At 38.5% G+C, this 13,792-nt stretch overlaps 1 protein-coding gene and 1 non-coding gene across 2 annotated transcripts in view; one reads left to right on the top strand and one right to left on the bottom strand.

Annotated features, from left to right (window-relative positions):
- The window catches only part of POLD3 (DNA polymerase delta 3, accessory subunit), a 44,614-nt gene that overhangs the window by 3,736 nt on the left and 27,086 nt on the right, over nucleotides 1–13,792 (bottom strand). The window contains exons 9-11 of the mRNA XM_061150204.1: nucleotides 11,503–11,609; nucleotides 3,920–4,029; nucleotides 2,721–2,799 (exon numbers count right to left, since the gene is read on the bottom strand). Coding sequence (XP_061006187.1) covers nucleotides 2,721–2,799; nucleotides 3,920–4,029; nucleotides 11,503–11,609 — 296 coding nt within the window. The remainder of the gene's footprint in view (nucleotides 1–2,720; nucleotides 2,800–3,919; nucleotides 4,030–11,502; nucleotides 11,610–13,792) is intronic.
- On the top strand, nucleotides 13,331–13,434 carry LOC133064749 (U6 spliceosomal RNA). Its single transcript, XR_009694708.1, has one exon. It is a non-coding gene; the product is annotated as a U6 spliceosomal RNA (small nuclear RNA).

Raw genomic sequence — 13,792 nt, 5'->3', positions numbered from 1 at the left:
ATCCAGTAATCTCTGGCAAGCTCTCTTTAATGCTATATTTTCCCCTCACAATTGGCATGCTGGAGATCAACTGGCTCTAGCAGTGGAGTATTCCTTCACCTTATCCATCTATTCTTACTAAGGCTGCATAATTAACCAGTCGTCCTCTCACCCCCACCCCGCAAGAGTTCCTAGGATTTATCATTACTTTCAAGAGCCTAGAATTCACTTTGGCTGACTCCTGCCAACTTGGAGGCTAAATAAACACTAAAAAGTTTTAAATATATATTGAGCATTCTTGGAGGCCTTAAGGCTTCCCAGACCAGAGGTATTAGCATCTCCCATGAGCTTGTTAGAAACACAGAATCTCAAGTCCTACCCCCAGGGCCTACTGAATCACAATTCGAAATGTGGCAAGATCTTCAAGTAATGTATATACTCAGCAAAACGTAAGAAATGTTGTTCTCAGATATTTAGAGAACTTCCATGGTAGGCTTATAGTGCAACAATTATGATCGCAGAACATCATCCCCATTCTGATGCCAAAGTACTACATAACTGGATTTTGGAACAAAATTATGACCTGTTACTTACTCAATATCTCAAATCAGGTAAGTCTGAAGAGCCATCTACACATACAGAAGAGACAGGACTTACTACAAAACTTGCTCCTCTATAAGCTATATTCTGTATTAAACTGGTGGCGTGTCTATAATATTAAACTTCAGCATCAATTAGCTCATTATTTCATGACTAACCATTGGCTGTCTCACTGCCAATTCTGTGCAATCCATTGCTTAAAGGAGTTAAAGTCAGTCAGGGCAGCACCAACAGAAATTCTTAAGCAGAACACTCGGTATAGCCCTTAAGAGCTAAAAGGAGCACTTCTATATTCAAAGCTGTAGCTACTTCAAACTACAGAACAAAGGAGATTTCAACTTAAAAATACAGGACCTTTATTTTAGCTAAACAACATGCCACTTTTCTGGGCTGCCATAAAAAAAAAAAAAAGGCCCAGTTTGTGGGGGTAACAGAATTCTTTTCCACTCAACTGTTTTGCTCTTATAAATCTACCCTGTCCAGAAGTCTACCCCACACATATCTCAGGGGCCCAACTCCCCAGTCCCTGCTGTGAACTTACAGAAAGGGAAAGATCAGCTTTTTAAATCCGCAGAATAACTGCTATCCAGCACAGGACAGGACAAGCCCCCTGAGTTGGTACGTTTGGAACAGTCTGAGCAGAGAGGAAAGCAGAACTCTTTTGTTGGTTACAGGAGCCAAGATTCATTAAGTTGAGCTTGGAATAAAAACTTTTCAAAAAAAATGTGCTATGTGAGCACAGTTTTCATTGTTGCATCCAAGGCTCTTAATAGTCCTGTCTGGAGACAGGAGTACAAAAAAGTTCACATCCCATACCTGGCCAAAACTTGAGAACTGTGTTTTGAACAAAGCAATATGTAATTAGCCACAAATTCCCAATGAACTCTTATAAAGGTATTTTTGATGCTTTTCTTTTGGGGTAGCAGGAGGAAAAAACTAGCACTGATGCTTCTGTCCTCTTAAAATGAAAATGAATTAAAAAATTCAACAGTAAATACATAAATTACCATTAACAGTCAAACCAAGAGACTTGAAACTCATGACTAGAAGACTGAAAGCAAAAACAAATAAAACAAGACCAAAGTCCAGAATTCATAGGCTCACAAGAAAGTTGGCACTGCAAAGACAAAAATCGCCTGTGTAAGGAATTTTACTCCCCAAGCATATGCTACAATGAAAATGGCAGAGGCCTTTTCAGACGAGTGAGGTAGGGAACCAGAGAGGCTCAAGATCGATGAGATGTCTTCACTAGTTTTAATCACCACACTGTTTGGAAAAGTTGGTTCTTCATAGTCAATTAAACCTTTTTAAGACAAAAATGTGAATCAGAAAAGGAAAATCAAGAAAGGGAAAAAATACTTCTCTACAAGAGCTGAGGTGTGGCAAGAGCCACAGGAAAAGAGAAATGACACTTCAGGGCCATCTCACTAACAAGAGGTTGAAGAGCCTAAACCTACAACTCTTCACAAACACAAAAGATAGTACCAGGATTTGAACATTTCATCAGGACTCAAGTGATGACTCAAAGCCTGAATTCTATTTTTCCCCTAGATCTCTGTAAAAGGAACATGCTTTTATCTAACATGATTTATAAAACAGGAAACACACAGGAAGTGATGTGGAAGTCATACCCCTCTACAGAACAAATTGGACAAAATACGAAGACGACTCCTGACACTCTCTTCAGAGTCTAATCATCTGCAGGAGCCTCTTTTCCACAGTTCAAATGTATAAAATAAACATTCAAAACAGCCCCACTTGTTTCTCAGTGTCTTTGATAATACTTAAAGTTGGTATTGTGGTTTCCATCTTGAAAGTGTTTTTTTAAATCTATTACTTCACGTGAATTTTCACAACAATCTCACATGTAGGCAAAAAGGCTATTTTCCCCTCCACGCCACAGATCAAGAAACTCCCCAACCAGAGATGCTGCAACTTTTATCCGAGATCTCAAGTGTATGAGCCAAAGAGGAAGCAGGTCCTCTGTAGTTGCAGTGTTCCCCATACTCAGCTAGCTACTCAGTGTGGGCCACAGCCAAGCAGCACAGCATCACATGGGGATGAGGCGCCCTGCTCTGTGAGGGATTAAGGTGCTCTCTACGGTCATAATTCTATCCCTGGAGCCAAAATTTTTTTCTTACCCATGCAGCCGTCCTCATCCATAAAGGTTTTAGATTTTAGCACACGTTTTCGTTTTCTTTTGTTTTCTCCATTGGAGCCCTAAAAGGTCACAGGAAGAGCAGAGGATACAACATTAAACTAACCAGTCAAGCTGTAGAAAAGAATAACAAAAATTTTTTTATCTTTTAACAATCACCCTCCAATATTTTATGAGCATAAACAGTTAAACAAGGTATATACAAATTTCCCTTTAGGGGACCAGCCCAACCACAGACAAGTTATGCTCATTGATGCCTCATTGTGAGACGAAAAGCAGCATGTTGAGCAAAGAATTGTGTTCAATCAGTCAACAAACTTTTGTTGGAGACAGTAGGCACCATGGTTAAAAACAGCAATAGGACAATGGCCTTAGTTGGAGGAGAGAGACAAGGAAAACAGACCACTGCAGTCCACTGTGGTAAGGGCTTTAATGGAAGGCCACAGCAGATACTGGAAGTGCCCAGGGAAGGCCCCTAGACTGCAGGTCTCCAAGGCACCCACCCTTGCTGTGGATACCTGCTAGTTCAGCCTTGACACTATAACATTATAACTGTCTAATTTAGTATCAAAAAGGTTTTACTTATACCAACTTCTTTTTCTCCCCACTGGTCTTTCACTCCATTTTCTTTCAAGCTAATGAGGAATTTAGTGCAAAATTTAAGTGACAGTCAATGAATTAAGGAAAACTAATAATCATAAAGGAAAAAAAAACCCATCTTCTCAATCCTTCATTACTTACACTCAAAGATGCAGACAAGACCCAGCTGAAGATTACTGAAAACTATATTTCCCCATTTGCAGCCCTTTTCTAGAAGAGCAACAAACACACGTAAATTGTTTGTTCTACTCGCAAATATAGTTTGTCTTTCACAAACTCTGCTACACTTAACTGTGCACAATGCCAAAAGAAGTTGGATGGCACAGCTGCTCTGAAACTGGAAGCCATGAAAAACTAAAGGGCCCCTAGGATTGACCTCGGCTACATTCCTGAGATGATGCCCTATGGCTAAACTTGCCCTTCCTGTGAGAAGAGAGGGAATGCCCATTCTGTACCACCTACAGGAAAGCAGCATGAGACAGGAGCCACCTACTGCCACATGTGAAGTGTAGAGCGGAGAACTAACACAGCAGAGTGGCTTCATCCTTGGGCAATAAAGGACACTTCCCAGTAAAGTTTTACCTTGACAGGAGGAGGCTCCGGCTCAGTCTTCAGCACTGGTTCAGGAGAAGGAGAAGGAGGAGGTGGGGATGGTGACTCAGCTTCATAAGCTCCAGGAGAGTCTGGTATGACTGAAATAAGGGAACAAGCTTAGATAAGAGAACTACGGCAGTGTCTGATACAATGCGGTCTCTACTGGTTCTCTACACTTCCATGTCCAGCAAAGGGTATTTTGCAAGCAGTAATTCATGACAATCCAGGACTCTGCAGTTATATATCTATCTATTAATATATAGATAACTAGACAGATATCTTTAAAATACACATTTTATCAATTTTCATACAAAGAGAATCAAAGAATCGAAAATTATTAGAGCTGACATCATAAAACAATTATAGTCCAATTAAGAAAATTATTAGAGCTGACATCATAAAACAATTATAGTCCAATTAAAAAAATTATTAGAGCTGGAATGTACCTTAGAGATCATCTTAGCTAGCTTCTAATTTTATAGATAAGTCAGGGTATGCAGTTGTTTTAAAAATATCCACTGATTATCTACCATGTGTCATCTATTTCACTGACATTACTTCACTTTCTCCTCACAACAAACCTGAGACAAATACTATCATTCATACATTATAGAGTTGGGTAAACAGAGGTTCAGAGAGGTTGATTAGCTTGCCAGGGGCACAGAGCTTGCAACTGAGGCAGGAAGTTTTAAACCCCAGTCAGTCTGATTCCACAGCCTGACTATTTCAACTATCCCATGCTGCCTACCACACAGGGACAGATATTTTCTTAAGATCAAGTAAGTGGAGAGAGTCCTCAGATTATACTAAGTGTGAGCACCTTTCAACTGAAGATCTACAACTCCATTACAACTACATTTGAAACACACCAACACATCCATCATTCCTTACGCTTATGTCACTAAAAGCATACTGAAGGAGAACACTTGGGTTAATAAAGACTAAGGCAGACCAATATGGATCCTAACATATGAATGTGGGCAAGTTTTTAAAAAATCTCTTTGAACTTCAGTTGTATGCAGTAATAGTAACAATGATTTTGTGACTGTGACTTAAGGATTATTTGCAATCACCTGAGATGTCTGTTAGACTTAAATTTTCCAGCTGACATTAAACAGCATAAACCATGGGGCTGTGGAATCATCTTTGAAACGATGATCACAATTATAGCTCTAACAACTAAGACTTGCTCATTAATATGATCAGCAGGAAAAGAATACTTTAAGGAGGGAAATACCACTATGAAAGTGGTACCACCTGAAAAGAGAGCACCACCAGAGGGATCCCATCAGTTTTGAAGAGTTTCAGAAACAGTGGTCTTAGTTTAAGGCCCATGAGAAGGGAAGTGAAAATCCTCAGCTGACCCATTGCTTAATCACCGCAAAGAAACTGCTGGTCAAGGGACTGGGGAGCTGCTTAGCCTCACCTGCTCCCTGAATCTCCTGGCTGTATTCAAATTCTTAGCACAAGTCTTGGATTGAAATTCTCCCAACTCATTAGGTCAGTGTTAAAAATTATGACAGTGGAGAGTTCAAGGCCAAATGACCTAAAGAGGTGAAGCAGAACAAGAGCCAGAAAGAAACAATAAATTACACACTTCAAGTATGAGATGGGCCCCCAAACTTTATAAACTCTAGGAAATAGAAACATGAAAGCAAAGTGGTCCAGCTATTAACCAGCACTGGGAGGCTAGAACATGACGGGAGCTTGAGTAAGAAAAAGTCCAGTCAAACCACCAGAACCAAGCACCCATTTTCCTGAAGGTATAGCTATTAAGAAAGCTCTGAAGCAATGAGTTACAGTGGCAGGAGAGAAGTTTATGCAGTGAAGACGCCAAAGAAAAGGAATTTTGAGTACTCAGTCATAAATTTATGAGTTCTTATTCTGTTTCCAGTTCTGCAACCACTTGACTTAACCAAGGAAAACACATAATCCCAGTGGCACTGTCTAAGACCCCTTTCACTGCACGTATGCAGCTGTTTAGAGGCCCCCTTCAGACTCTAAGCTCCATACAGGCAGAGGCACCACCATTTCCCTAGTGCTGAATACACAGTAACATTTTTAATAAAAGAATCATTTTCTGAACTATATTTGGGATGAGGAGCTTCTAAGTCAAGGAAGATTCAGCATATGCCTCCCTCTCCCTTCCACACATCCTCACTGAGAAACATTATAACAATCATAAAGGAAAGAAATGTTGTAAACCCCTCATAACATGGAAGAGAACATCACAGAAGCCAAGAGCTCTTAAGGAATATGAAATTTCAACAAACCCTTGGAAGATGGAAGGTGGATGGGAAAAAGCTGACAAGAGAAGCATCAGTCAATTAGGTTGAGTATGATAGGAGAGGTTACTATTAATATGTAACACTTGTACTTTATCTGATTTTTGAAATTGTATATATGTATTACTTAGTTTAAATTTTTAAAAAAATTATAATATTTTAAGAAAGGATAGGGAAAACAACTGGAATTTTCTGGGCTTACAAACATTAATCATTTATTTTTATAATAACCCCACAAAAATCACTACTACTATTTGTTTTATACAACCAAGGTTCAAAGAGATTAAAAAAAAACAAAACTTGCCCACATTCATAGACTAGAATCCATGTCTGTCTGCCTTAGTCTTTATTACCAAGATGACCATACTCCTTCAACATATTTTTAGTGATATAAGCTATGGAATGATGGATACATTGGTGTGTTTAAAATATATTTGTAACTGATTTTGCAGCTCTTCAGATGAAAGGTACTCAAGTAGTGAAACATCACTTATCCCAGGAAAGCACCCTTCACTGGGGCAGAATAAGAACTGTGGTAAAGATAATTGCAGGGATCTAGCAATGTAACCACTGTTTATCAGTTTTCTGGAAGAGATGGGTAATTAGAATTCCTGGAAACCATTCATAGCTTCCTAGGAAATTTTTTAAACTACTTATCTTAACCTTCAAAAAAGGGGTGGGGGTAGGTCATTTGCTTACCATTCTCTATAAACAATTTGCAAGGACTGAAAATGGTAGCAAAGACTGAAACATACCAGTTAAAACTACTTTTTCCTAGCAATATAGATATTACTCTTAATGTTATTTCTTTCTGGGTCTGGCCTGTCTTTACAAAGAGAGTATACAGAACTGCTAACGGTGCTTATGATCCTGCCAGGGAGAAAGAGAAAGGAATACTTTCTCAGGTATACGGTTAAGAATATGAAGTTGAAGGGAATTTTCAGAGAGAAGGTACTTTCAAGTATATTATTACCATTAAATGCTTACTGAATTTCAACAGGAAAAGTGGGGTGAACATTAAGAAAATTGATTATATGTTAAGTATTGTCCTGGCACTTTTGAAACAGCATTTTATTTGATGTTCATAAAAGGCCTATCTTAGAGAAGAGAAAACAAGGAACTGAAGAAGTTAAGTAACCTCCTAAAGTCACACAGTCAGTGGAGGTAAGATTTTAAACCCAGGTCTGTCTGACTCCAAAGTCTCTGCCATTTGCTCCACTCTTGCTGCTAACTTCTAGCTGAAGACAGCATACTGAACTAACAGCACATGTTCAGCATAGCAGAAATAAAGCAACAGTAGGTTAGAGACTGTATGAAGGTTTAAAGTAAAATCCCATTGGCTCTGAGACAAAGAAGAAATTTAGGAATAAAATGGCAATAGTTTATAAATTTAGTCAGATGCCAAAAATTATCTTTCCCAGAAAAAAAAAAATCTGAGAGCCTCTGCTCTATATCATGTTATTATAGGCTGTCCACCTCCTCTTTCACATTTCTTCTCCCTTCCAGGCTAAATAACCCCTCTTATTTCTAGTCACTTAAGAGTATCATTTTTGTGAGCTAAGGATCAGAACCATAGAGAGTATTTCAGAAGTATGTAAAGAGTGTTCAATCACTCACAGTATTACAGCTGACTCCTTCACTAATACTAGAGTATCTAGTTTATTTTTTTAATGTATATTAAGGCTAATGGTTTCAAAGACTTATCTAGAATCTTCCTCAAGTTCTTTTCCTGGTTGGAATTAGGGATGACTGCTCCAGTTAGCACACATTCCTAAGTTACCTCCTAAGTTATTTTCCTGTGTGTCTGCAGAGTTGCCTCTATTTCCTCAACTCTTAACCAATCAGAATGTTCCTTGATGGTTGTTTCATCTATACACTTTGAAATTTTCCTTTCTGTGGTCTTGGTTAAAGCATTTTGATAAATGACATGCAATGAGGATTCAGCATCCTCCCTATCTGTTTCACAGTCAACAAAAACCCTAAGTCCAGGGAGGAGTCAAAGATGCAGCTCTGCCATAGACACAGTCAACTTGCTTGTACATTCCTTTGTGTGACTGTCATCTATATATATAATTTGTTTCTCAACTCCCTTGAGTTAAATACCACCCCCCTCCTCCCCCGCCCAGTTTGGATTGCCTCTGTTACCACTTTTAGTGCTTCTTACAGTAGTTTCTGATAAGACTGGAGTTTAACAAGTTTAGCTTTGCCCTTCAACAGCACAACAGGTTTCTTTTTTTGCATTCATTTTTCTTTAATCTCTTAAAGAATCTTTCAGTTTGTTTGCCTTTGTCTACCTTTATACGATGCTGAATCCCTTTGGATGAGAGTTCTGGCCATTTCCTAAAATGCTTTCTATACCATGAATTCATGGAGAATCAATCATAGCAGCTCAAGCTTTTCACCACCGGTTCTCAGAGCAGGCTTTTCAGAGTTGAAGTCATATGGCATATCAGTCCAACCCAGGAATCCTTCTCTTTGGTCTTTTTTTAAAAAAAATTTACTTGGCTGTACTAGGTCTTAGTTGTGGCACTAAGGGATCTTCACTGACATGTGCATGAAGAATCTTAGTTGCATGTAGGATCTAGTTCCTTGACCAGGGGTTGAACCTGGGCCCCATGCACTGGGAATGCAGTCTTAACCACTGGACCATCAGAGAAGTCCCTCTTTTTTCTATATATTTCCTTTTACCCAATTTGGGACGAATACTTGAATTGGCTCTTACACTACTTGATATTCTCTTAAAAGGCACATTAATTTTCCAAGCGAGATTCTTGCCCTTACTCTGTTAACTTATTTTACAACAGTGTCTACAACTTAAAACTAGGAGGGTCCACAGTGTCATTCCTTTTCAACCACAATAATGCAGATTGATCTTAGTGTGGTTTTACTTATGTGATACAAAACAGTACCATTATCCTTGATGCCTACAATCTCATCCATTTTATAAGACACACATGAAGGTACCCAAAGGAAGTTCAGTTCAGTTGCTCAGTCGTGTCCGACTCTTTGTGACCCCATGAATCGCAGCATGCCAGGCCTCCCTGTCCATCACCAACTCCCAGAGTTTACTCAAACTCATGCCCATTGAGTCGGTGATGCCATTCAGCCATCTCATCCTCTGTCGTCCCCTTCTCCTCCTGCCCCCAATCCCTCCCAGCATCAGGGTCTTTTCCAATGAGTCAACTCTTTGCACGAGGTGGCTAAAGTATTGCAGTTTCAGCTTCAGCATCAGTCCCTCCAATGAACACCCAGGACTGATCTCCTTTAGGATGGACTGGCTGGATCTCCTTGCAGTCCAAGGGACTCTCAAGAGTCTTCAACACCACAGTTCAAAAGCACCAATTCTTCAGCACTCAGCTTTCTTCACAGTCCCAACTCTCACATCCACACATGACCACTGGAAAAACCACAGCCTTGACCAGACGGACCTTTGTTGGCAAAGTAATGTTTCTGCTTTTTAATATGCTATCGAGGTTGGTCATAACTTTCCTTCCAAGGAGTAAGCGTCTTTTAATTTCATGGCTGTAGTCACCATCCGCAGTGATTTTGGAGCCCAAAAAAATAAAGTCTGACACTGTTTCCACTGTCTCCCCATCTATTTGCCATGAATTGATGGGACCAGATGCCATGATCTTAGTTTTCTGAATGTTAAGCTTTAAGCCAACTTTTTCACTCTCCACTTTCACTTTGATCAAGAGGCTTTTTAGTTCCTCTTCACTCTCTGCCATAAGGGTGGTGTTACCTGCATATCTGAGGTTATTGATATTTCTCCTGGCAATCTTGATCCCAGCTTATGCTTCTTCTAGCCCAGCGTTTCTCATGATGTACTCTGCATATAAGTTAAATAAGCAGGGTGACAATATACAGCCTTGACGTCCTCCTTTTCCTATTTGGAACCAGTCTGTTGTTCCATGTCCAGTTCTAACTGTTGCTTCCTGACCTGCATACAGGTTTCTCAAGAGGCAGGTCAGGTGGTCTGGTATTCCCATCTCTTTCAGAATTTTCCACAGTTTATTGTGATCCACACAGTCAAAGGCTTTGGCATAGTCAATAAAGCAGAAACAGATGTTTTTCTGGAACTCTCTTGCTTTTTCAATGATCCAGCAGATATTGGCAATTTGATCTCTGGTTCCTCTGCCTTTTCTAATACCGGCTTGAACATCTGGAAGTTCTTGGTTCATGTATTGCTGAAGCCTGGCTTGGAGAATTTTGAGCATTACTTTACTAGCGTGAGAGATGAGTGCAATTGTGTGGTAATTTGAGCATTCTTTGGGATTGCCTTTCTTAGGGATTGGAATGAAAACTGACCTTTTCCAGTCCTGTGGCCACTGCTGAGTTTTCCAAATTTGCTGGCATACTGAGTGCAGCACTTTCACATCATCATCTTTCAGGATTTGAAATAGCTCAACTGGAATTCCATCACATCCACTAGCTTTGTTTGTAGTGATGCTTTCTAAGGCCCACTTGACTTCACATTCCAGGATGTCTGGCTCTAGGTGAGTGATCACACCATTGTAATTATCTGGGTTGTGAAGGTCTTTTTTGTACAGTTCTTCCTGTGTATTCTTGCCACATCTTCTTAATATCTTCTGCTTCTGTTAGGTCCATACCAAACACCCAAAGGAAGAGCTCCATTTTATTTTTTAAAAAAGAAAATGTCCTTGATAATAAATATAATAATAATCCTTATTCTCCTTCTTTTTGTGTTTGCTACTTTCACAAATTACCAGAAGATTATGGTTCTTGTTAAAAGGTTAAAGTTGGTTTTGAACAGAAATAGGTACATTGTGTCTCTCAGTGCTAGGATTACTATTGTCACTGCAACCCATAATAAGCAACTTTTTAGCTTCTTGAGCTAAAGTCATCATAAGAAAAACTGATCCTTCTGTGGACCGAATATTTGTGTTCCCTCAAAATTTGTATGTTGAAGCCCAAATCCTCAATAGTAGCAGGAAGAGAACCTCTGGGGGATAAAACGAGGACAGGATCGTAATGAATGGGATTAGAGACACAAAGAAGATGATTTCTTTCTCTACCATGGAGAACACAGCAAGGAGGTATTCTTCTACAAATGAGGAAAAGAGCCTCTCCCAGGAACTGAATCAGCTTGTACCTTGATTTTGAACTTCTCAGCCTTCAAAACTGTAAGGAATAAAGTCCTGTGGTTTACGCCTCCCAGTCTATGGTATTCTTATAATAGCAGCCCAATTTGACTGAGACAATCCCACTAGCCAAAAATTAAAACTTTAAATTAAAATTTAAAATAAAAAAGTTAGCAATGCCCACCTTCATCTTCACTGCTATCAGACTCAGGAAGTTTGATTCTTCTCCTCTTTTTCTTCATGTTTTCAGTTTCTTTTGTCTCATCATCAGATAACTCCGCTTGCTTCCTCCTGTTGTCATTCAGGAATAATTTAAGCATGTTACACAAAATAAAAATATAAGTATTCATATGCTACTATCAGCCTTGCTTCATAATTCATGAATTTAATTCCAGAGGGTTAGAAAATAAAAGTCATAAGAGACCCAAAAGATACTCTGCTAACTGACCACACACAACTAAGTCACTTCAGAATAAAAACTTCCTCTAGCTCTCTAAAGACCACTGTAAGCTACTTACCAGGTTATTGAAAATTTCTCTAAATTCCTTACTTCCCCTACTTTTGATTCAGTCATTCAACAAGCATTATGAATGCATTCATAATTCATTCCTTACTTCAATAAGCATTATGAATGCAACAGTTGAATGACTGTTGATTCAGTCATTCAACAAGCATTAAATAAGCAGCTACTACTTACATAAAGAATTTTTGCTAAATACCCAGATGCAAAGATCAAAAAAGTACCATTGTTCTCAAAAAGCTCTGGCAGGAAAAACAGATACAAACACCACTGACTATAAAATACAGTATGATAAATTTTTCTGAACAAATAAATGTTAAGTGATATGAGTCTTACTTTAAAACTTCAAAATCTAAACAGTTTATCAGATAGAAAAGGGAGACATAATTTTAAAAAGAAAGAACAATATGAACAAAGGCACAGGCAGAAAACATTAAGGTGATTCTAACTCTAAAATCACTGTGGATAGTGACTGCAGCCATGAAATTAAAAGACGCTTGCTCCTTGGAAGAAAAGCTATGACAAACCTACAAAGTGTATTAAAAAGCAGAGACATCACTTTGCTGACAAAGGTCCATATAGTCAAAGCTATGGTTTTTTTCCAGTAGTCACATATGGATGTGAGAGTTGGACCATAAAGAAGGCTGAGTGCCAAAGAACTGATGCTTTCAAACTGTGGTGCTGGAGGACTCTTGAGAGGACCTTAGACTGCAAGGAGATCAAACCAGTCAATCCTAAAGGAGATCAACCCTGAATAGTCATTGGAAGGACTGATGCTGAAGCTCCAATACTTTGGCCACCTGATGCAAAGAGCCAACTCACTGGAAAAGACTGATACTGTGAAAGAGTGAAGGCAGGAGGAAAAGGGGACGACAGAGGATGAGATGGTTGGATGGCATCACCGACTCAATGGACATGAGTCTGAGCAAATTCCAGGAGACAGTGAAGGACAGGGAAGCCTGGTGTGCTGCAGTCCATGAGGTTGCAGAGTCAGACACGACTTAGCAACTGAACAGCAACAATGACAAAATAAAAAAACCTAAAATCCATCTTGACATTATTTAGCTCTTCTATCTGGATACTCTACCACACTATTCATTCAATCAACAATAATTTATCAAGGGCCTACTGTGTGTTACAGACACAAATAAGGACAAGACATAGTTTTTACCTTCAACCATATTTCTTACATAACAAATATCAATACATTTTTTTTTACCTTAAGCTAGAAAAAGAATAAACCCAAAGTAGAAGGAAATAATAAAGAGCAGAAATCAATGAAATAGAAAATTTAAAACAGTAAAAATTATTTTCCAAGAAAACTAATAAAATTAGTAAGACTTTTACAAGATTGATTAAAAGTATATATTACCAGTACTAGGAATGAAAGAAGAAATCTGTAGCAATACCTACAGATTCTATAGATATTCAAAGAATAAGGTAAGAATAATTTTAACTTAGATGAAATAAATTCTTTTAACAACACATTCAAGTGCTCGCTTCGGCAGCACATAAACTAAAATTGGAACGACACAGAGATTAGCATGGCCCCTGTGCAAGGATGACATGCAAATTCGTGACGCGTTCCATATTTTAAAAATAAATAAATAAATAAATAAAAACACATTAAAAACTGACCACAAAAGAATAAAGATATACTTGAATAGTTCTATTTAAAGAAATCAAATTCATAATAAATATTTTCCCACAAAGAAAACTCCAAGCCTAGATCCACTGGTGAATTTTATCAAATTTTTAAGAGAAAATAATACATATTTTACATAAACTCTTTTGGAAAACAGAGGAAGAAGAAAACTCCTCTTAACTAATCACATGAAATAAGCATAACTTTGATACTGAAATCTGGTAAAGACTACCAGCAAAGATAATATAACTGATTATACCCCCATAAACATAGATGCAAAAAATTCTTAACATTAACAAATCACATCTA

The sequence above is a fragment of the Dama dama genome, chromosome 1, assembly GCF_033118175.1.
Source record: "Dama dama isolate Ldn47 chromosome 1, ASM3311817v1, whole genome shotgun sequence".
Taxonomy (NCBI): domain Eukaryota; kingdom Metazoa; phylum Chordata; class Mammalia; order Artiodactyla; family Cervidae; genus Dama; species Dama dama.
This window is presented reverse-complemented; position numbering and strand designations above follow the sequence as displayed.